Source organism: Dasypus novemcinctus, chromosome 1 (assembly GCF_030445035.2).
Source record: "Dasypus novemcinctus isolate mDasNov1 chromosome 1, mDasNov1.1.hap2, whole genome shotgun sequence".
Lineage (NCBI taxonomy): Eukaryota > Metazoa > Chordata > Mammalia > Cingulata > Dasypodidae > Dasypus > Dasypus novemcinctus.
In genome coordinates, this window is record NC_080673.1 from 101468284 (window position 1) to 101492315 (window position 24032).

A 24032-nucleotide genomic window follows, 5' to 3' on the forward strand; every position below is an offset into this window, starting at 1 on the left:
AGCAAGACGACACAACAAGAGACACAAGAAGGAAAAACATAATGAGACACACCAAAGCAGGAAATTGAGGTGGCTTAAGTGATTAGGCACCTCTCTCCCAAATCAGAGATTCTGGGTTTGGCTCCCGGTGCCTCCTAAAGAAACAAGAAAGATGAATAGACCCAGCAAGTGAAAAAAAAACAAGGTGGTGGGGAGAAGTAAATAAAATCTTTTTTAAAAATGCATCCGTCATATGTCAAAATGCTTTACTGGTCACTGGACTGAGCAGTTCTTTGGGGGAATTTCAGTAAGTTGAGGACCCCAGAAGAAAAGAGGGGAAAGTGGATACATAGCAGAACTGCCAATAAAAAAGTTATAGAGTGGGAATGAGGAGCAGGAAGAGTTAAGCAGAATGCCCAACAAAGAACATGTTCAAGAGGGGAAACAGAAGGGAGTAAAATATAGCATCTCAGACCTGAAAGCCAAGTGAGAAAGGGGCAGAAAAGAAGATGGGGGGGGGGGCAGGGAGAAGGTAGAGAAACCTCACAGTCCAGTCATATATGACCCCACAGGATAAACACATTAGAATATAGCTGGCTTTGCCAACAATAAAGAGTGGTGAGATGAGTGCATTATGGTAGTTGTTGCCCTAGTTGTCCAGGTCACAACCATCCTAGAGGGGAAATCAGGATAGTCCGAAGTTGTGAAATTACTCTTCTCTGGCTCCATCCTTCCTCCCTCTGTGGAAAGCCTCATCCCCCTTGATTCCTTTCACATATTTCTAGGAGTCCCTTTAGAGCCTTTCACACGTACTCCTGAAACAGTTTTCACAGATACTACATGGCAGCTGCCAATCTCCTTTGCTCTTACTCCTTTTCTCTGAGATGACCTGTGCCATTGTTGCTGTGCCCACTGAGGTCCCGGGTCCCTATGGGCTGCTGGCGCCTATGCTAACGGCCAAAGCTGCCATCGTATACACACCTAGGTTCTGCTGAGCATTTAAACCTCAACCTTCTTTTTTTTAAGGTGAACTCTCAAGAAAACTTTTGGTTCCTTTTACCCACAGTCCACTCAGCCAGTGCTACACAAAAATGTGGTCCACAGACTGGACTAATTTGCAAACTATTATTATTTGTTTGCAGGACAGACAAGATACAAAAAGAAATTGAAAATAAAGGTTTAAAACCTTATAGCTATGGTGTGGACCATTGACCATGAGGTACAGCGGTGCTCAGAGATGTATTCACCAAATGCAATGAATGTCACATGACGATGAAGGAGGTTGTTGTTATGGGGGAGGAGTGGGTTGAGGAAGGTGGGGAGTATATGGGGACCTCATATTTTTTGAATGTAATATTAAAAAAGTAAAGACAAAAAAAACCCCTTATAGCAGTTCAACATAGTAACTGTATCTGTTCAATCTGATTTTAAAAATTAAGATTGTGATATTTGTAGTTTTCCTTAAATTTACTAATAATTCATTTTTATTGGATTTTACAAAATCCCAGTCTGTGACAGATCAGAAATTTTAAAAAAGAAAATCTTGTCCTTCACCACTGATTGAGCAATTCTGCTCGACACCGTGCATAGATAACGTGAATTGCTGTGAGCTGAGCTGAGGCTCTGTCCTGCACTTGCCTTTCGAGTTAGCTGTGGGGCTTACTGAAGCCATTCTGAAGTGATGGAGAGGAAGAGGAGGAGGACTTCCTCACCGCCTGAATCAGAGGCACAGCGTAAGTCCCTGACCTGTGCGTCCAGCGTGCACGAGAGGTGAGAGGGAAGAACGCCTTTGCTCATCATGTGGATGAAAAAGGAAAAGCCTGCCCCAGGGAGTGTTCTGAAGAGGGGGTAGGTTTTCTTCACAGGCAGTGATAACCATTCCCACCGTGTTCCTTTGTGGGAAGGTTTCCCCAGAGGGTAGTTCTAAGAAATAATTGCAAATAATTTGTCATAAATCTTCTTTATTATAAGCACATCACTATTGGCAGACCGAGCCTGACACAGATACCTCACTCAATTCTCTTCTAAACTCTCCTCCTCCCACCTGCCATTGGTACAAAACATCTTCCCTTGCTTTGGACTTGAAGAAATAGTTGAACACCCCTCACCAGATTCCTCTCAGGCAATGAACTCACAACCACTTTTCAGGGCTGCTGAGAGCATTCAGTGACTTACACAGGGAAAGTCATCAGGCCTACTACAAAGTGATTATATGGTAGCTCTTCCTTTCCTGTCAGAATCCTCCAGAAATGGGTTTATTTGCAGTGGAAACACACTCTCCATCATACAGTTCTGTGTCCCTCTCAAAGTATTTATCTTAGTCATAGCTATAGCTTGTCTTGTATATATTAAGTCTCTTCCTTATTCAACTGAAAATTCCTTGAGGACTGGGATTATTTAATTTTGAATTCCTTTGTAGCTCATAGTCTAATTGAAGTGATTTCTTAGAGCAATTTATATTAATCATTTGTATTTCTCTGTAAAGTACAGATATTAAAATATACTTAAAAGCAAAATACTCATGTGCAAGAAAATCATGCTGTTTTTAATAAACGAAACCAAAGAATATAAATAAACATGAAACTCTTTACAAAAAGTAAAATAATATTATCTACACAAAGAAAACACTCTAGCTTCTAAGAAAGCAAAACATAAAACCTTACAACTCTGTGAGGACTCATGTAAGTTCTTGCTTTGCAAACTTGACAAAATATATTCTAACTTGACATTTTCTTTATGCCATTTAATACAAACTAAATAAAATATGTTAAAAACTTTGTTGAAATATATAAAAATTAATGTAATGTAATTTCATTGTAACATGGTATCCCGTTGACTGCAAGTGCAGTCTCGTGCCACAGTTTTGCACCAATCTTTTTTTTTATTTTCAAGTTCTTTTACCTCTTTGAAATGTCTATCTAAATAAGCAGTTTTAACAAAGACAATTAAAGAGGTTAGGTTAGAATTTTCCTTTTTTTTTTTAGCTCTGGACACTATTAACTCATTTCCTTACAATCTAGTTAGAAAAATGCTATGTAACATTATTATATACTTCATGTGGATTTAGTGTTACTCCCTCAACTGACAACAGAAGTTGCTCTATAGGTGCAGAGCTCTAAACAATCCCAGGACAGGACAATCGTACATCTCTTGGTGCAACACAACAGCTAACTGGGAGAGATCTTGCTATACTCTCCTTGAGAAGCTTCTTTTAGTATGTTTGGAGAAATGTCAAATGAACATAACTGCTTACAAGTGTTCTACTATTGCTATTATTTTTATAAATAACAAGTTATCTACTACTTTATTATCCTACCTCATTTTATGTTTTCTCACTCTTTAAAACATTTCCCCCCAAATGCTTAAAAGAGATGTATTTAAAATTGTACCTTCATTCATCTTTATCATCTTGTTAATTGCCCAGGGAACGTTTAGTTCCCTCAGGTTTATTATTAGAAGTAAAGGATCCACTATATTTCTGAACCTTTTAAAGAGTGAAAATAAATACTGCAAACATTTTCCATTTTAGTTTTGGAAACTTTTTGTTTTTTGTAAAAAGAGAAAAAAGCAAAAAACAAACACTGTCCTGCCACTTCTCCCCCACCCCCACCTAACACTTTGATGTTGCTGTCTCAATATCTTTTCTGAAGAAGCATTCTAAGCTTCTATACTGCAAAGTATACTGCTGTTTCTTTCTGGCTTGATAGAACAACCTTGATGACCATGACACAGTGGGACTCCACACAACTAATGTCAACAAGCCTGGGGGCCACAATGAGTGAAAACAAAAGCCCATTATCATATATTACGTGTTCTAAATAGGAACAGGTCTGGAAATGGAGGTTTAATCAGTTTCTTTCAGAATAATGATTGCTTCACTATTATCCTCAATGAGATAACTATATTTTAGAAGGGTAGCAGCTTTCCGTAAGCCAGCAAATATGGTCTATTCTGAAAGGTCCCAATCAGCATCTTCTTTTGTTCAATTTTTAAAGGAAAGTCCTGAAACTTTAGAGTTTCCTCCAAAGGCTGCTACCAATCCCAGCATCAGGACACGTTCCACTCTGGTCCTGGGCGGGGTCACCCTTGTCAGGTAAGGGCTATTTAAAGATGAAGGACTGAGATCGGATTGTGCCTTCTCCTTGATCTAGCTGTTTTCTTATTTGTGACTGTAATAAAGCACACAGACATGCATCTCTATTAGGTAGTGATTTAAAGATAATTAATTCTAGTTGTTAATAAATATTAAATAAGGTATGCTGATTAGTAAAGAAACCATGTAATTGTATATTAACATCATGTGCCCCCTCCCAAGTTTTAACATGAAGTTCTGTATTTTTCTCAGAAGAAACATTGTAAAGTGGTTGCTAAAACAAATACAAATTAAGACTTGGACTAATACTTTTGGTACAACCATAAAATACAATACTATGCAATGAATCAAAATGAAGATACAGACCTAAATTTGTTGATATGGAAAGATGCTTATAATATATTGTTAAGTGGAGTGAACAGGTACCAAACATTATTTGGATAGTGATTACATTTTGTTTTTGAATATATATTTGCATGAGGAAAAGTCTAAAAGTGAATATATTTGAGATATTTTTACCTTAATTTTTCTATAATGATCAGTGTTACTTACATTATTACTCAATGGAAATAGTAACATTCATCTCTGAGCAAAAGTTTCACATGGCAAAGTATTTTCCCAATGAATATCAATCTCAAAATGAGTGGAATATTTATTTGTATTTCAAACTGAAATGATAACTAAAAGCAAAATTTTCAGTATCTAGAAAGGAATATTCAACATGATTCTCAGTTTTGAGAGAACACCTATATGGCAGCTAATTTCATAAAATGTAATATGGAAGAAATTATTTTACTTTTGAAAACAGCAAGGGTTTCAAGGTAGCATTTAAGGGAAATATTAGTAAGTCTTCAGAGCAAGTTCTTGGCTAACAACTCACTAACTTGCAAGCACTTATAAAGAATTGGCAAAATTTTATAAGCATACTGTCTTCCTCTTGTGAAGTATACAAATAGCAGATAAAGCAAACTATCTTTTTTCCTTGACCTGTAAAAAATAATGCTTACACTAGAAACTAAGCTAAATCCCTCTGGCAATTTTCTTTCTCTGACAGTTGAAAAGGAAGGTAACTTGTCTACTAGAACTATGTCAGCTTTCCTCCACCTGAACCGTATCCCCCATTGTCCTCCTCCTGCAGATGAGCTTGGACTAACTTGCACACATTAAAGGAAGACTAGTAGATGTGGGCACACTAGGCTATAGTGCTGAGACTCATATGTTATTCCATCATTTCTTTCTTACCTCTGTCTCCACGCCCCAGAAGAATGACTAGACTGTTTCACAAGCCTACAAGTACATGCCCTGTTGATTCCCAGGAATAGTCTGACTCTTTCAGCAGAAATATGTTTGAAATGGGCATTATGTTATTTCTGGGTACTTGGTGTCTGAAAGCCTTTTATAACTCACCAATTTCCATCGTAATATCTTGATCCACTCATCAGCTTCTACTCCTGTCTTTGCGCAGAGATAAAACGTCCTGAACGGAAATACTAAGCTGATAAGACAAAAGAAAGAACATAAGAAACTCCAGGTTCATTATATATTAGCTGAACACTATTTAGAATATTCCAAGGGGAAAAAAAGAATTGGTAAAGGACCCAGATAAGCAACTTAAGGAACTGATATGTATGAAGCTATTCCTGCCAGCAAACCAAAAATGCTGAGGAAGTTGTATATTCATATTATTATTACAGTTAGATTTATATTCCTAGCAAGACATCAAAGAAGAAAATATCATGTCCAGGGCACTGCTCAGGTCTTTTTATTATTTATGTCTGGGCTGAATACAACACTCACGAGTTTGTTTAGCCAATCTCTCAAGTAACCCAGAAAACCTGTGCTATGACTCAAAGAATACTCACGGGAAGCTAAATATAAAGCTGCCATATGATCCAGCAATCTTTCTACTAGGAATATATCCAGAAGAACTGAAAATAGTGGTGCAAATGGATGTTTGCACACCAATGTTCATAGCATTATTCACAATTTCCAAAAGATGGAAACATCACAAGTGTCCATCAACCAATGAATGGATAAACAAGATGTGGTATGTATGTACAATGGAATACTATGCTGCTGTAAGAAGAAATGAAATTGGGACACATAGGATAACATGGATGAACCCTGAGGACATTATACTAAGTGAAATAATCCAGACACAAAAGGATAAACATTGTATGGTCTCACTAACATGAACTAAATATGAAGAATAAACAGTGTGAAAACCTAGAGTATAGGTTACTAGGAGATAGGATGAGGGCTGAGATGGGTACTGATACTCAGTGTATGTAGAATTTCTAATTAACTTGACTGTAAAAGTGTAGAAATGGACAGAGTTGATGGCCACACATTATAGTGAGTATAACTAACACAGCTGGTTTATAAATGTGATTGTGGCTGAAAGGGGTAGTCTAGGAATGTAAATGTCAATTGAAAGAAAGCTAGAGATTGATCTAGGGACTGAATAACACAGTGAAACCAGAGGTAGATGAGCACTGTGGTTAATAGTACAAATACAAGAATGTTCTTTTATGAACTTAAATGTACATCTACATCACTATTACAGGTGGTAAGAATATGGAGAAACATGGGAAAAATACAATTAGCTTAACTTATGGCTATATTTAACAGCAATACAGTAATATTCTTGCATCAGTGTCAAAGAAGGTATTGTGTTAATAGGGGTATGGAAAAAATATAACAAATGTATGTTGTAGACCATAGTTAGCGGTAATAGTCTGATGATGTTCTTCCATAATCTGTAACAAATGTTCCTCAACAATGTAAGGTGTTGGTGCAGAGGCAATTTATGGGAATTCTGCACATTATGCAGGATTGTTTTGTAAGTTCACAATTTCACACACACACATATATATGTCAAAGAATAAGCAAGTCAGATAAGAAAGGGTTTATTTAAAAAAACTTACTTGTGCTAACTTGCATCCAAGGGGTAAGGGATAACTGTTAACCTTTCATTGATATAAGAATTTTCAGCTAATTAGGACAGGGAACAGGGCAATAATAGTATTCATTTTGCCCATCTTCGGCTATGAATTAGTCCATGCTGGAGGGAAGATGAACTTTTCCCAGGAACCTGATAATTCTTTTAACTGTCTTTTTAGCTATATAGTCAAAATCATTTAACTTATAAAGTGAGCTGCAGCTTATATCTTGTGAAATTTCTGCCATTACAGTTGAAGTGCTTAACATTTAAATCTTTAATTTTCCCCCTCCTACAAAAAAAGAAAGGGCCTTGATCTGAAGTTCTGTTTATATCAGTAAGTAATGTTGAATAGGTAAGAGGTAAGTGCCTGTTTATAGATGGTAAGCCCTTGATGTGAGACCCAGTTGAGGTATGAGTAGAGGGAAGTGGAGGGAATAACATTGTGCATGTACTGTATAAAACTGGTTTCTGAAATTATCATTGTTTGGTCCCTGGGGGGGAGGGGCACTACTAATTGCCTACTAATATGATAATTTTTCTTACAGAAATTTTCTTCTTGCTAAGAGAACTCCAGGCAAGAAATCATAATTAGTTTAAGACAATTATGAGCATGCTATTACTCTTTTCTAGCCTTCCCTGCTGCTAGAGAAAGCCAAGTGACAAGTCTTGGCCGATAAGCTGTAAGGAGAACTCTGATAGGGTCATTTCTGGAAAACCTTGCTCTTTCTGCTTAAATGGGAAAGACATGGCTTAATACCGTTCCTTCCTCTTTCTTCCTGCCCGACAGGCCTGAAGTTGGAGTAGCCATCCTGGACCCTGTGATGGCAAGTATGAGAATTGTTGACATGCTTAACTTAACCTTGTCAAGGTAGGTGCCTGCCCCCAGATTTCTGTTATATGAGAAAAATAATCATGTGTTAGCTCATATAGCACCTTTATACAAATTTTAAGAGATTGTTTATTATTAGCTGATATCATAGAATTAACATGAATTATCTAAGTGTGATAATAATATTACAGATCTAGAGGTGATATTCTTACTCTAAGGAGACACGTACTCAAGCATTTAGGGATAAAGTGCCATGATGTCTACAACTCACTTTCAATTGGTTCAGAAGTGGATAGCTAGATATATAAAGCAAATGTGGAATATGTTAAAAATTGATAGATCTATGGGTATATAAGTCTTTCAGTTTTTCCTATGCTTGAAAAACTTTAAACAGTTGGTGGGAAAAAGACTCCTTTTCAAGACATTTAAAATTGTCACAACAATACTTACAACAAAATGCTTTGCGCTATTATATGGGTATGACACTGGTTGAGAGGGAAAGTCTAAGGTCATGTATATTACTAGAAGGAAAGCTAAAAACTTTAACACGAGACTGTACAAATAGTAAAACCTCATGTAAAACACAAATATGGGTGATATTGCATATATAAGACTATTTTTACAAAATATAAATACAAATATATTAGAGAGAAGGAAAAAGAATAGCAGCTATGTACCACAGGGGAAGCATAGAAAGATTGAGAGGGGATAAGTTTTGTTTGTTCGCTTGTTTTTTGCTTATTATTATTATTGGAATAATGAAAGTATTCTAAGAATGACCGAAGTGATGAATGCACAAATATGTGATTACACCTAATATGTATTTTACACTTCAGATGGACTTATGCTTTATTAATATGTATCAGTAAAATTGATTTGTTTAATAAAAATGCTTTGTGCCTTCTTCCAGAAATTGTCACAATTATACAAATCATCATCCTTGGAGTCAAGAAAGTTATAATTAAAATTGGTAAAAAGTTCAAAAGAATGTAACTGTCTAAAATGTGAATGGCATCCTCTTATGTATGTCTTCCCTGTGCAGTGTACAACCTAAACAGTTTTCCTCTAGACCTGCTTATTTGTTTAAGCCACTTTAAATGAAGTATTATTAAGGCACACTTAGCTGAAAGCAGTCCTAACCTAAATGGTACATAGGCCCCATACAATAGTTAACGCCACCTCTATCACATCAGAACGTTTGTACTACATTAAAACATACAGATTTTTTTTTATTCTTTAGCTACAATAATAATTGGCAAATCAAATAAGTGGCTTTTGAAAGTATTTACTTTATAAAACAACTTACCAAAAACAGTTTACCCTTTCCTGTGAGTAATCAAATTGCACAGCTGAACATTCTGTTAAGTCTAGGATCCGAATTGGTTCTGGTGACTGAAAAAAAAAAAAGAGCATCCTGTATCATCACAAAAAATAACACACATACACAAATCCGTCCAGCACTTATTCCCTTGGCAATTCTTCCAGGGTGTGCAACCGTCAATTTTACTTTCACTAAGAGGACTGAAAATAGAAAAGCCTTATAATAGGAAATCACAAACCCCTGCTTTTGGGATTAGTCTTTCATAACACTGGGATTAAGAAGACATGCCTGGGAAGTGGATGTGGCTCAAGGGATTGGGCTCCCATCTACATATGGGAGGTCCAGGGTTCAATTTCCTGGGCCTCCTGGTGAAGGCCAGCTGACCCACCCATGCAGAAGTGCTGGCCCGCACAGGAGTGCTGGCCCACGCAGGAAGCTGGCCGGAACAGAGAGCTGGCACAGCAAAATGACACACTAAAAAGAGACACAGAGGAGAGATAATAAGAGATGCAGCAGACCAGGGAGCTGAGGTAGTGCAAGAGACTGAGCACCACTCTCCAACTCCAGAAGATCCCAGGATTAGCTCCCGGTGCCACCTAAAGAGAAGACTAGCAGACACAAAAGAACACACAGTGAATGGACGCAGACAGCAGACAATGAGGGGGCGGGGATAAATAAATAAATCTTAAGGAAAAAAAAAGAAGACATGCCCCATCAACTTATAGTTGATGGAGGTATATTTTAACACATAGAAGGAAGTCATATCCCACACCCCCATCGTCTTAAATTTCTACTCTTAGAAATTTTATATAGGGAAAGTGAGGAGAAATTAAGTAATTTCAGGCTTAATAAAATGAGCATGGGAATGGGCATATTTTTAATAAATAGGGAAATTGTTTCAGAGACACAGTTAATGAATGAATCACAACAAGAGAACAATTCCATTGCCCTAGACATAGGGAATTATGTGCCCTGGGGAGCTATATCCTAGCCAGTTCAAAAGAACAACTTCTGGGATACCCATCTTGTCTTTGCAAAATAGCTCTGCTCATATCAGGAATTAGGAACTCACATGTCTAAACATTTATTGGATGTTTCTGGTAGACATAAGGAGACTTTCAGGGATTTTAAAGGCAGATGTTCCTTTCTTCTAGAAAGCAGATTTTTATAGGGAATATGTATTATAATGTTTCTCACCATCTGGTCTTTGAAATATTTCAGTTCATTCCTGTGCAGAGTGAACCATCTTGTTTTCCATGTCTGGGGAAAAAAATCGGTTAAAACACATGGGTTTCAAATAGAGGTAAGCAATACTTGAACTTGGCAATTTCCTTTCTTTTAAACAATATTTAAAAGATTAGATACAATAAACTTGAAAAACACTTATACTAAGAGTCATTTCTAAGGAAAAAGTTTCAAAACATCTACAAAAATTAAAACTTTCATACATTAATTTTATATCAAAGGAAGATAAATCATTAAATGATTCTTAAATAAAAAGAAATAATCTATCATAAATATTTAAGGTGATTTGTGACAAACCATTAAAATTAACATATTTTTAACACGATGATAATATTTTCTGAGTACTTACCATGGGCTACTGACTGTCCTTGAGGTTATACAGATAGTGTTTCCAAATTTTACCCAATAATTCCAAATTTTATTACTCATGATATACAAATTAGCAAACTGAGGTTTAGAGACCTCAAACCACATGATATTCAAGGCTTGTCCAAGATTTCCATGGCATCTCTGGCAAAAACTACCAGCTGCTTCTCAATATCTGTTGTCTCTTGCTTAGATAGTAACAGAACTCTAATCTTATTCTGGGTGGTAATGTGCCCAGCTAAAAGAAAAACAGGATTTAAAAATAACTATGCTATGATATGATTCTTCCCTATCCTCAAGGAGCATATAGTCCAGCAGGAACACAAATAACTAAATATTTAGTTTAATTCAAGCAGGTCAGTTCCTGTGATAAAGGTAGAGTATACAGCCTCTTAAAATAGGAAGGAGCAGATATGTTCCATGAAGGTTTTTTTGGTGCATTCAAATAAAATAGAGTACCTTTAAACATAAATGGGGGACAGCTGAATACCTTGGACTAGTAAAGTCCTAAATTGAGTTTTCTTTGGGATTTCATAAAATAGTTTAATCAGGGCCTACGGCCTCCTTAATCTACCTTTAGGTAAATCATTTGTAAAATTTTGACTTCTTTATTTTTGAAGGAAAAAAGTATTCTTAAGTTAACTTGCTGCATTCGTCCTCAATTATTCCATTTAAAGGACTGTATATTTTCTTAAGTATAAACTTTAGGCTATTTTCATGCAGGACTTTACCAAAGAACAGTCAAGTCATTTTTCAGACTTGTGACAATTAACCATGTAGAGGAACCCTCAAAACAGGTAAATATGATAACTCTGTCAAAATGAGTAGCCAATTACGTTAAAAAAATTTTTTTAAGGTCAGTTTCAAAATTTGAATTCAGTCTACACAATGTGTTCTCTCTCTATGGCTGCTCTAGGGAAAGTATGCCTCCTTACCTTGACCAGGCCCCCCTGTTTGATGAGGTAACCTTCTTTGGTGCCCAGCTGAAAAACAAAGAAGCATCAGTTGAAAGCCAGAACTGTCACGACATGGTTTTTGTTTTTATATTTTTGTCCTATTTTAAATTTAAAAGCAAGTTTGCCTTTGATCTTTAAATAATGGCCTTTCAATCTTCTACCTAGGCAGTTGAAAATCCTCCAAGTATTGTGAGAGACGATTTTTTTTTCAGATTGGATCATCAGGTGTAATTCTGTAGCAACAGGCAACAATTCAAAGACTTCTTACTAACTGGAGCCAACAATTTACAATGAACCACATCCTTTCACTTACACAAGTTAGTGCTCGGCTATGTGTGTCATCTGAACGCCAGCTGCTTGGACCATTGTGGGGAATTCTGCATACGCGTGCACACACATCTATGGTCAAAATATTCCACAAATTCCATATAAAGGAAAGTAAAGGGATTCCTTTACTTTGGGACTCCACAGAGTCTGTATCATACTAATCTCCCCTGCCTTCTTTACACTGACCATCTCTCGAAACCCATATTCCATGGGGCAGACTTCTGGGAGTACAGATTTATTTACACTTGACTTGTCCAAAAGGGATCTGATGGGAGAATGAGTTGTTTCTTTTAACTCACTTACCATTAAGTCAAGAGCAGCAACAGTATCACACACTTAGCTAGCACCTATGAGATGTAAGGAATGATGGGGAACTGTATAAATAGAATTGTCCTAAGACAAGGACCCTAAGCTCAAGAAATTTACAATTTTTAAAAATAAATTTCTGAAGATAATGAATTCCTGGTAGGGTATTTTGTTCTAATGTGATGTCATACATGCCTTATATTACCAAGAAGAAAATGAATAATAACTGGGAAATGACTTTATTGAATTCAAGGTTCTTTTTATGGGAGTTTCCAGTGTAATTTTTCCTAAGGTACATTCTCTCTACCAAATAAGAAGAGGAACAACAACTACTACAGCAAAAAATAAATAAAAAAAAATTAAAAAAAAAGACAAAAACAAGAAGTAATACTTCTTAATTTTTCATGACATTAAAATAATGGTGATCTCCCAGATGTCCATTTAAACCAAGATTGGTAAATTCAGTATCACATGATTAGTTTGATTTATTTTGAACTGACTGAATTGCATTTATGTATCATATTATGGAAATGGTAAAAATTAACATTTCAGGTTGTTGCAGTTTAATGTTATAGAGGCAAAATAAAAGACAAAATTGTTATATAGAAGCCCCTGATAGAAGAATTCATTGAAATCTAAGGAATCATGCTACACTTTCCATCTTATGCCTATCCAAACAATATACCCTAAGTCTAGTTTTCTTGAGAGGTCAGTGGAAGACTGTAGAGGAAAGAGCTGAGAATACTAATTTTCTTCAGAGTTTCAGGAGGTAAGAAAAGAAATAATACAGATTTATCTTTTTAAAAAAAATCTATGTTCTGTAACATTAAAGATGTTTATAAGAGTCCCATACTGGAAACAACCTAAGCATTTAATAATACAAGATTAGCCTTCCTGCTTTCCTGTCATCCCACCTGCCTTGATAATTCAGCCAAAAAGTCATGAGGCCCAGTGAAGCAAGGTTGGTGGCGGCATGATTGTGCAGGCAGGCTGCAGGTTGGTGGAGGGAGCTGGAGTCTGAGCTGGGTAAGGAGGGCACTTGTGCACCCCATGCAGAGTGGTGGAGCCCAAGCAGGGTCTGGAGAACATCTGCATGGGTGACAGTGGCAGCAGCAGCTTGGTGGGAGGCATTGAAGCCTGAGTGGGGTGAGGAGGACTTCTGCCCAAAGGGTGGAAGTGGCAGCCCAGGGCACAAGAGTTGAAATCAAGTCAGGCTAGGTGGGCATCTGTGGTGGGGGCTGGGATGGCAGTAGACTGGAATATGTGTTAGAGCCTGACTTGGGTGATTAGTGTATATGGGGAGAGGTGGTAGCAGCAGCAGCAATTGGAGATTGGTTACATTGGATTGATCGTCAAATAAATAAGTATATTGAGGATAATGGGAGCCATATTCCTCATTGTGGGGTAAGAGAGCTACAAATATGAAAAATGAAAAAATTAGAATGAGCTTGTTGTATTGGATTGAGATTGGAGGTATTGATATGAATGCATAGATAGATCGATCATTGGACAGATGATATCAAATATAGATGTAAATGTATGGATGTGTGCATACATATAAACATACATATTTTCCCTAGCTCTATTGCCTAAGCAGGTTGGTAGAATGACATGACCATAATCATACAACGCCTAGCTTGGTTTCTAAAGTACCACTCTCCAGACAAAGCACAGAGCTACTTGGAGAAATGGCTTATTCCAGAACTGGCCACAAGGAAAGTACAAGATAAGCCTGGGACATCTTGTTATACCAGAAAGTAAGAAGTACTTAAAGAATGAGGCCAGTTTGCATGTTTGATGGACACAGAAGCCACCCTGATAGGGCTTCTATGGCCAAATTTGGGGAAATTTAAAGAATTAAAATAAATAGCAATTTTGATTATAGCCCATTGATGTAAAAAAAAAAAATTATTGAATGAATTAAGAGAATGAAGATCTTTTTCCTTACAATAGAAGGACAACCAATAAATGTAAAAAGAATGATGAATCCCCATTTGGCAATGATCATAACAGTAGCTAAAACAACCAAGAAACATCAACAGACATTAAAATTGCAGGCAAAAGATTAATGAGAAATAGAATATTTACATATTCTCAAATACCCTTTCCAGTAAATATATATTAATAACTGAAAGAATAATTTTAGAATGAAGAAGCCTGGCAGACACCACCTTGATCAAATTATCAAAGTTAACACATCATAATGAGACAAACTGAAATCGTGTACCCTCTGAGAGGAAGCAGTGAGAAGAGGAATGTGTCACTTCTGTGGTATTTCTACCAAAAATGCATAAGCTGAATCTAATCATGACACAATGTCTGATGAACCAAATTTGAGGTACAGTCTATTTACAAAATAAGTAGTCTTTAATTTGCATAAGATCAAAGTCACAAAATAAAGACTTTAGAAGTATTCCAGAGTAATGGAGACTAATATGGCAGAACAACTACATCCAAATTATGATCCTGGATTGAATCCTTTTGCTCTCAAATACTTTATTGGGATAACTAATGAAACTTAAGTAAGATCTGTGGATTGGATGGTGGTACTGTATCAATATTAATTTCCTAATTTTAATGGTTCTATGTGGTGAGATAGGTGAATGTCCTTGTTTGTAGAAAATACACACAAAAATATTTGTGGTGATGGGTTATCATGTAGGCAATTTACTCTCAACTGGCTCAGGAGAAAAATAAAGCTCTTTGTACTATTATTGTAATTTTACTATAACTTTGAATTTATTTTAAATAAAAATAGCATGGCAAAACTTAATAGAGGATTAATTAAATAGACACTCAAATAAAGTAATCTAGAAAATTTAAGTATCTTTTTAGAAGACTATAATGACATGGAAGGTGTCCATATTATAGAATTAAGTTAAACAAGCACATTTTAACTGCATTTACAGTGAAGATATTCTTATATGAATATAAATATTGATATAAATAGAGATAAATAGAGATATAAATATAAATGAGAAAGATGCAGAGGATAGACACCATTATACTAACTGTGAGAAGAGCTTCAAGTACAAAATACTGGAGGAGAGCAACAACATGCAAGGGAAGTGTTCAGGAGGAGGAATTACAAAATGTGTTGAAAAGATAACAGAATAAAAAGAAAAATGTTGTAGAAGTGAAAGAAACAGAATTTTTAGAATGAGGGAGTCAAATACCACAAAAGGGAAGCTAAGGAAACTAACATTTTAAATAGGAGCTATTCTGTATCAGTCACTTGAATATATTATCTCATTTAATTTCCACCAGTATTTCTAATAAGAATCTCAAATTTAGCATTTCCAAGAGAACTCCATTTTGCCATCCCCCATACCTCTTCTCCTGCTGTCTTAGCAATCTCAGTAAATGGCAGGACTACTTAGATTTTTGCATTCCCGCCCCCTCCCCACAAACCACATCCAATCCATCAGTAAATCTTGTCCCTTCTACCTTCAAAGCACATTCTGAATTTGACTAGTTCTTATCACCTCTCCACAGTTTCAATGGCCACCATCTCTACCTGGTCTCCTAATGGGTCTCTTTGCCTCCATATTTGTCCCCACCCCATTTTCCACTTAGCAGTAAAAATAATCTTTTAGAAAACTTAACAAATTATGTTACTCAATTCATAATTTCCCATCAGTACTTAGAGCAAAGACAAATTCTTTACTTTGCCATTGAAGCCCTTTGGTGTTGTGTAAAGGATATACAACTGACATTTTGAGCAGAATAATTCTTCACTACGCATTGCAGGATATTTAGCCCCCAGGACCTCTGCCCACTGTTGGGAAAAAATTTTCCGTGGTCTCTTGTGATTCTGAATGTCTTACAAGCAAGATTTGTTGTGGATCTATTTTTAAAGGATGTTTGTCTAGCAAACAGCCTTGGGAAATAGAAATAGTGTCCTCCTCTAGAGCAAAGGGCAGACATGTTCACTGCCCAAAGTCTACGTTCCCTAGGCGCATTTTTCCTCTCCTGTACTGCAACCCAGTGTGTATGTAGGTATCAATACACATATTGGTATTTTGGCAACTGCTATTGCTGTAACAAATTGTTCTTCATCTCTGACCCAGTAGTTTTTTTTTTTTACTTTAATTTTGAAATAATTTCAAACATATAGGATAATTGCAAAACAATATAAGTTCCATAAAGAGAACTCCAACATACCCCTACACCTCCCAGACACCCAGATCCACCAATTTTAACATTTGCTCATATTTCCCATCTCTTTCTCTTCTCTCCTTTCATCCCCCCTCCCTCTTCCCTCCCCCTCCCTCTCTCCCTTCCTCCCTCTTTTCCTCCTTCCCTCCCTCCTTCCTTCCTCTTTCTCTTTTTCTCTCTTTCTGTCATTCATGTCACAAATTGCATATTTATACATTATAATTCCAAAACCATTGATTTATCATTACATTGTATGCATTTGTCTTTTAGATCCTGTAGGAAATAAACAGGGAGTCATAAAAATACAAAAATACAAGTATTTATATTTACTCATGTCACTATCTGGTGATGACAAAGTCCCTCAGCTTTTGTTTATTTGGGAATGTCTTAATTCCTCCTTTTTTTTAGGTGTCAGGACTGGGATTGAACTGGGACCTAGTGTGTGAGAAGCTTGTGCTCAACCACTGACACACATTGACTCCCCTGAGTTGGTTTTTCATTTGTTTGCTTGTTGTTATTTTTTAGAAGGCACTGGGACTGAACCCGGGACCTCCCATGTGGGAAGCATGGCTTAACCACTTGAGTCACATCCTCTCCCCATCTCTTTCATTTTTAAAAGGCACTTTTGCTGGATACAGAAATCTTGGTTGGCAATTTTTTGCTTTTAGCAAGTTAAATTTGTCTTCCCACTGCCTTCTTGCTTCCATGGTTTCCAATGAAAAATTGGCACTTAATCTTATTAAGCTGTTGGGAGAACAGAGAAATTCGCAGGTAGTTGTGCCTAAGTGTGATTATTCTAGGGTAAAGGTCAGCAGAGAGTGCCCTGGATCACAGAAGACAGGGCAAGCTAATGGGGGTCAAGGAAGACTTCCTGGAAGAATTGACCCTGATGATTATCTTGAAGGAAGAGTGGACAGAAGTGGTGGTGGTATTGGTAGCATTCCAGAGCCAGAGAAGTGAGAAGGAGCACATTCAGAGAAATTATTGAGAGTGGCAGGTTCCACAGCGTGAGATGAGCCAGAGAGGTGAGCAGGGTTCAGTTGGGCCATGAAGACTGTGGGCATTACTGAAGGACACTAAACAGGGAGGTCATGTGGTAAATCTACTTTTTAAAAGGACTCTGTGGTGGCAGGGTAGAAAAAGCACTATGATACCACAGGAAGGGCATACATATTTTAAAATATAATTTGTAGCTAAATGTTTTCAAGTGGTTATTTTTCCAGCGTAATGATATTTCATTCATGTATTGCTCTCTTTATCATCTACACGAACCCAGATTTCTTACACCAGGAGTATTCAGCAAATGCCTTGAGAATAACTAAGGGAAGAGAATAACTAAGGGCTGCTGCAGAGGCATCTTTGCAGGGTCACAGTTCACAGAACAAACACAATGATACCTTAGAAGAACAATGAGCACTCCAGTTGCACTGAAACCGAACAATGGCTCAAGTTGCAAAGCTGTGCAAATGTTTTCTGCCTGTACCCTTCATTCAGTGAAGGGAAAACAAGCTAGGAAAAAATAACATTCTGAGATTTGATAATAAAGGAGGAGAGAATTTTTCTATCATAGGTAATTTAAGAACCTTGTCCAAGAATTACAGTTAGTCAACTTTGTGAACATAAACATCTCTTGCCCGTTCTACCGTCAATTTATTTGGCTAAGTAAGGATGAGAATTCAAGTGCCATTTTCTAAGCATTTAAAATTCTATTACTATTGCATTGTATCTTTCACAGTTTACCCTGGATCAGAGGAACTGAAAGTCATCCAGCTTTATGCACTTGTCCCAGTTTTATATTTGAACTTAGAATCTTTATGTGAAAAAATACACTTCAAAAAGTATGTGCTCTTACTGCACGTTATAGCTTTAAGATGGCAAAAGAGCTTGCGGTCAGACTGAGGGTCACTTACAGAAGGAGCAGTGGGCACAAGGTCATTTTCTGTTCTTCCTGTCTGCATTGCTGTGTGAACACGGACAGATTCATAGATGGAAGGTTCCTCCACTTTTCTTGGATAGGGATGTTTCAGAACAATCAGAGTGCCTGAATGAAGGAAAGAAAAAAAAAAAAAACATAATTGGATGGTATCTCAAACATGAGGTCCAAGTGCTAATACCTAGATAACTGGATGGATTGTAGTCTCCTGTCTTCTGTTCATTTTCTCAACGTTTACTGAGTACCAGAGATGCAAAGCAAGATGAGACAATTTTGGCCTCCTGGTCCTCAGAACTGTAACAGAACACAGTCCTCAAATCAACAGGGGAATGAGACCAAAGTGAGCAATGCTGGGGGTGGCAGCGAGCAGGACTCTTCTCTGGCATGCTTAAGGAAAGCCTCCTAGAGGAGGCAACAATTGATCTCGACCTTAAGTCCTGACTGGAATTTTCCAGGTGAATTTGATGAAAACCGTGAAAACAGAAAGCAAACAAGGGTACTGTAGCACAGGAGAGTTTATTCCATTGCCCTTCGTTTTTTAACAGGTTCAGAACAGATTTGTAACAAATCAGTGGTTGTCAAAAAAGTGGAATCACAGCACTCTCCTCACTCTCTCCTACCACCCAGTTAATGAAATCAACTCAGTGAAACATTTTCTTTTTGTAGATGGGCACGAAGTGAATCAGCTGTTCCTCCCATTCCATCTGAGAAGGTGGGATCGGGCCGAAGAAGGGCCCAGTTCAGGTGGGCAAGTGTGGCTTCAAGGGCTTGGGAAGGTAGTTCAGAAGGCTTTGAGCCGTTCTGACTCAACTTTGCTGACAATTTCTCTGTCTGCATCATTCCCTTCCCCCAATTGATCAGTCAATCAGAAACTAGGAACTTGGACTATAAAAACAATAAGCTAAGTATTTTTTTTCCTCCCCTGCTATGGCTCTTGCTTTTTATTTTACTCGGGTCTTTTATATGACAAGCCCTGGGATGTTCTTGACATTGGGGGAGATGTAAAGGGTTCAGTAATTCATTCGCGTGCCAGGTACTTGTCAAGATCCTGAGATACAACAGAAAATAAAAAGATCTAGCATCTGCTTTGATGGAGCCTACATTCTCATTAGGGAAGCCAGACAATATATTTGAAAAGCCATGTAAATATGATATATCTGGTGGAGAGAAGTGTTGTGAAAAAAAAAAAAAAAACCCTAATAAAGCAGGGTACAGGAGGTACAGAGTGAAAGGAATGGGTTGGGGGAGGGTGATACTTTATATCGGTGTTCAGGGAAGGTGATTTAAAGGATTATGGAAGGTATGGTTTCCTGACCTTTAATTGGACTAAGAGAGAGTGACAAAAGAAAAGCATCTATTCTTTAGTTAAACCTTAATAATAACAATAAAACTAAAAACAAAACAAAACTCTTCAGTGGTGCCTGAGTATATACAATGTACTGACTACAAAAACAGACCTGTGGCTTCAGATGCTACAGGTCCATTTATCTGATGGACCCAGATAAAGCACAGCTGTAAAACGAAAAGAAAGAGCATTTGAAAAAAGCCAACTCAAGTCCTCTGACCTCGACTCCAAAGAAGAATGAGGGGCTCTGCCCCCTTTTCTTTCTGCATCCAGTTCATGTCAGTAACATCAGGATCACAGAGAACAATAGCTCAGTTATCACAAGCCCTGGTCCTGCTCTTGCAGTTACCACCTTGCCTGTGCTCTTTTGTCAATATGATCCTTTCATGAGAGCAGATCCAGTCATATAAGGAGAAGAGGCCGGTTACAGTTGTACAGTCATAACGAAAGCAGCGACACCTAAATCAAGAGCAGCCGTTGTGCAGACGTAGGGGCTGTGTGAAAACAGTCCTTCCATGGCAGCTGCTTGTGAATGGGGACCAGCTCCTGATGACCTGCCTCAGAGAAGCACCTCCAGTGGTGTGCTTGTCCATTGCCCTGGACTTAACTGTTTTAAGCATCAAATTAAGTGTTTGTAAATGTATTACAAAAACATTAGATATTATTATGCATTGATAAATAATATTTTTAAATTCTCAAATGAAATTCCAATGATTGCATCTTTTAAAAAGGCCTAGATGCAACGTTCTGCAGAGAATAAAAATGTAAAAATGGCACTAGCCTAGAATCACTGACTATAACTCTAGGGTAAATGGCGCCTCTTAAGTACTTCAACCTGACAGAGGAGGAAAGGGCACTGGTAGGTTAAGGCTCAGAGCAGCTCTCAAATTAGAAAAAATTGCCACTTGTGTTTTATCTTCAAACTTCATGCTAAATTTTCATTGTATTCCACATGCTTAATATGAAAATAATGCTTTAAATGCTCTAGGGAGATACACCTGGTCAATCCTCTGTCTTTATGCATTTAACCAGGCATACCCTAGAGTATCTACATTAGTTTCCTATTGCTGCTGTAACAAATTCAGATAAATGTAATGACTTAAAATAATACAATCTTATATCTTCCTATTCCTGGAGATCAGAAATCTGAAATGGGTCTCACTGGTCTGAAATCAGTAAGGCTGCCTTCCTTCCAGAGGCTCCAGGGAAGAATCTGTTTCCTTGCTTTTTCCAGCTTCAATGCGCTGCCCCCATTCTCTGGCTTATGGCTTTCTTCCTCCATCTTCAAAGCCAGCAACAGTGGGTCAAGTCCTTCTCATGCTGCCATCCAGCCCTTTGGTTCTGACTCCTTTGTCTCCCTTTTTCACTAAAGAGGATCCTTGTGATTACAATGAGCCCACCTGGGTAAACCAGGATAAACTCATCTCAAGGGCAACTGATTAGCAACCCTAATTCCATCCACAATCTTAATTTCCCCTTGTCATGTAGCATAACATATCCACAGGTTTGGGATAACCATGGACATCTTTGGGGAGGGAGGAGGACATTATTCTGCCTGCCACAGTACCAGTCCCTGGGAGATATGCCGAACCATAGGGGTCAGTTTGGGGCTGCAGTGTAAGAATCTCTGGGCCTGTTTTTCTGCCTGAGCCTGCAGTGCTGTAACCACTTGGTATTGTAAAGGCATTACCTTTCCCACATGTGTGTTTCCAAACCCTATGAGCCCCTTCAGAATAGGTATGGTGTCAAAATAATCTTTGTATCTCTACCACCTGATAGAGTCCCTGACATAATGAAGGTTTAATAAATGAATGAATGAATAGGTGGGTTTGGTTTATATCAGGAAATATAATATGCCTTGGCCTGGGGTAAGGACTATATAAGATAACCTACATTCCTCCACAGCTTCAAGCATGGTTCTCCAAATATCCATTGGGTGGACCCCAAATTCTATTTCAAAAACTTCTTAAGTTTAACCCAAGAAATGATAATCTCACGGAAATAGTATTGCGGTAACTGGGAAAGTACAATTAGTTGTAGATGGATTTTAGCTAATAAGAGCATGAATTAGGGTAGACTGAATTGTGAGATGAAGAAAATGACAAACTAGTTATAAAGTTGTTAACTTTCACTGATAAAGGTCTGCAGTCCTAAATGGCAAGTTTCCTTAGCAGATCCTTTTTGTTCAAGGAAGGGCCAATATAGAGACATTTTGGAATAGTTCCTAGGCTTACCATGATCTCCCCTTTCTTAGTGCAGTCCCATCCCATTACACAGAGATAGATTCCCAGAGCCATGAAATACCAGGAGACCCTGGTCCCTTCCCAACTAACCTACCTGGGCATCAAACCTGCCCAGAATCTACTTAGTTGCTTCTCTAGAGAGTTCCACCAACTGTTGTTACTGAAAGCCACAGAGCTACCCTAATCACTGAGATGTTTCCTCATTTTCTAATGCTTCGTTGTTCAACTTGCCTTTAAAATCTGGAAGGGTACGTTAATATCTTTCCCAAGAATTCCACTCCTCTTCCCCTGCCATTTTAAAATTCAGGTAGTCAGAATTGATGTCTGTTATTTGCAATCAAAAGAAACTTTTCTAATGTAGCCACCAACTCAGACTCGTAATTCCAACCAAAGATCACAGGCAGAGCCTCTGCTTCAGAGGAGAGGAACTCTGCGTTAGTGATATTGAGACCAAATTAATTCCAGGCCTTGGATGGAAGATTCAGAAGAAAGACAATAGAAGGCAGGGGGATGGTAGAGGAGAAAGGTGGTAGAGGAAGTTCAGCAACCACAGACCTTGGAAACTGGCTGAAAGTTTCACTTCAATTTCTGAACTACATGAGGAGACTGTTGTTTCCTGCCTTTGCCATGAAACCTGGTTGCAGAAATTATCTGTGGATATTCATTTTAGAAATCATCAGAGCTGGACTGAAGCAGGCATTTTAATTTGGTTTGGCAGGACAGTAATTTATAGTACACCTGCTATACAAAAAACACAATTAGATTTCCTTGAAGGACTCTTTATCTTATACTCCAGCAGAAATTCAGGAAAAGAGTCAGAATAGTCTCAAGCCTCAGATATCGGTTTGGTATCTGAGATATAGTGCAGGGCACACAGATCCTTAAAGGGAAACTTTTGTTTAGAATATTTCTTCTGTGTACCTAAGCTCGTGTTTACCCATCAGTTGCCTCAGCTAGACTCTGAGGAGTTTGAGGGTAAGGAGTATGTCTTGCAACTTGTTTATGCATAGTGGGTTTCTCTGCCTTCTCCTGCCAATGGGAAGTGGCTCTTTGGAGGTTAGAGGAATATTCAAGACCTTTCTTCTTCCTTCCTGGCTACCAGCTCTGCTAACACACCATAAAATGGTGCTTTCATTTACATCTGAAGGGATTTTAATATTCAACTTCCAGTCTCACAGGGAAAACCAGACAGAGACAGGAAAAGCAGATCATTAGCCTGGGCAGAAGATTCTGTTCAAATAGCCATGTCAAGCCAGGTCTCTCTTTTTCCAGTAGTCATTTGTTTCCACCATTCAAATGAATCCACTGTGGAACTGGCTTAACATTTGAAAAGGATATGACAACCATTTGATAAATATAAATTCAGTTATCTCTGAACTCACTCTTCTTGATATACTGAAGAATTTACAGCTTTCACACAGACTATGGTGTGAATGAACTGCATAAAAGTGTTTCATTAGATAATAATAATGATTGATACTTAAGCTATACCAAGAATTGCTTAAAATGTCTTAAATGCCTAATCTTATTCATTATTCACAGCAAGTTATTAAGATATGACTTATTGCCATCATTTTAGCATTGTAAGATAATATAACTGAAGCTCAGAGAACTTACATAACTTGCCTGAGGGCAAGAGTTGAACCAGGAGCTTGTGTGTTTGCTTGTTATACCATATATTATTCTCAGCCTTGGTAAAGTCACCTATGAGGAAACTCTCTCTGACATGCACAATGTTGTATTCTGTCTAGCGTGGGCAAGAAATCACATGCCTAAATCAAAATATGAAAAAATGGATTCTTTAGGAGGCAGCTTGAGGTCAGGAGATGTGAGTTTTTGCCTAAAAATATCTCTCCAGGCCTCAGTTTCTTCATTTGCAAAGGAGAAAGGAAATGATCCAGTGATCCCTTCCAATTCTAACACACTGTAAATCTAGTTAAACACATAGGCCCAATTTTTTTTTTAAAGATGTATTTTATTTATTTAT

At 37.6% G+C, this 24032-nt stretch overlaps 1 protein-coding gene across 1 annotated transcript in view; it reads right to left on the reverse strand.

Moving 5' to 3' along the window:
* Positions 1-2498: 2498 nt before the first annotated feature.
* Positions 2499-24032, reverse strand: part of DAPP1 (dual adaptor of phosphotyrosine and 3-phosphoinositides 1) — a 50524-nt gene continuing 28990 nt past the window's right edge. Inside the window, exons 5-10 of the mRNA XM_004461955.4 lie at positions 18435-18565; positions 11713-11760; positions 10364-10426; positions 9152-9237; positions 5480-5567; positions 2499-4148 (exon numbers count right to left, since the gene is read on the reverse strand). Of these exons, the coding sequence (XP_004462012.2) occupies positions 4080-4148; positions 5480-5567; positions 9152-9237; positions 10364-10426; positions 11713-11760; positions 18435-18565 (485 nt within the window). The 3' untranslated portion in view covers positions 2499-4079. The remainder of the gene's footprint in view (positions 4149-5479; positions 5568-9151; positions 9238-10363; positions 10427-11712; positions 11761-18434; positions 18566-24032) is intronic.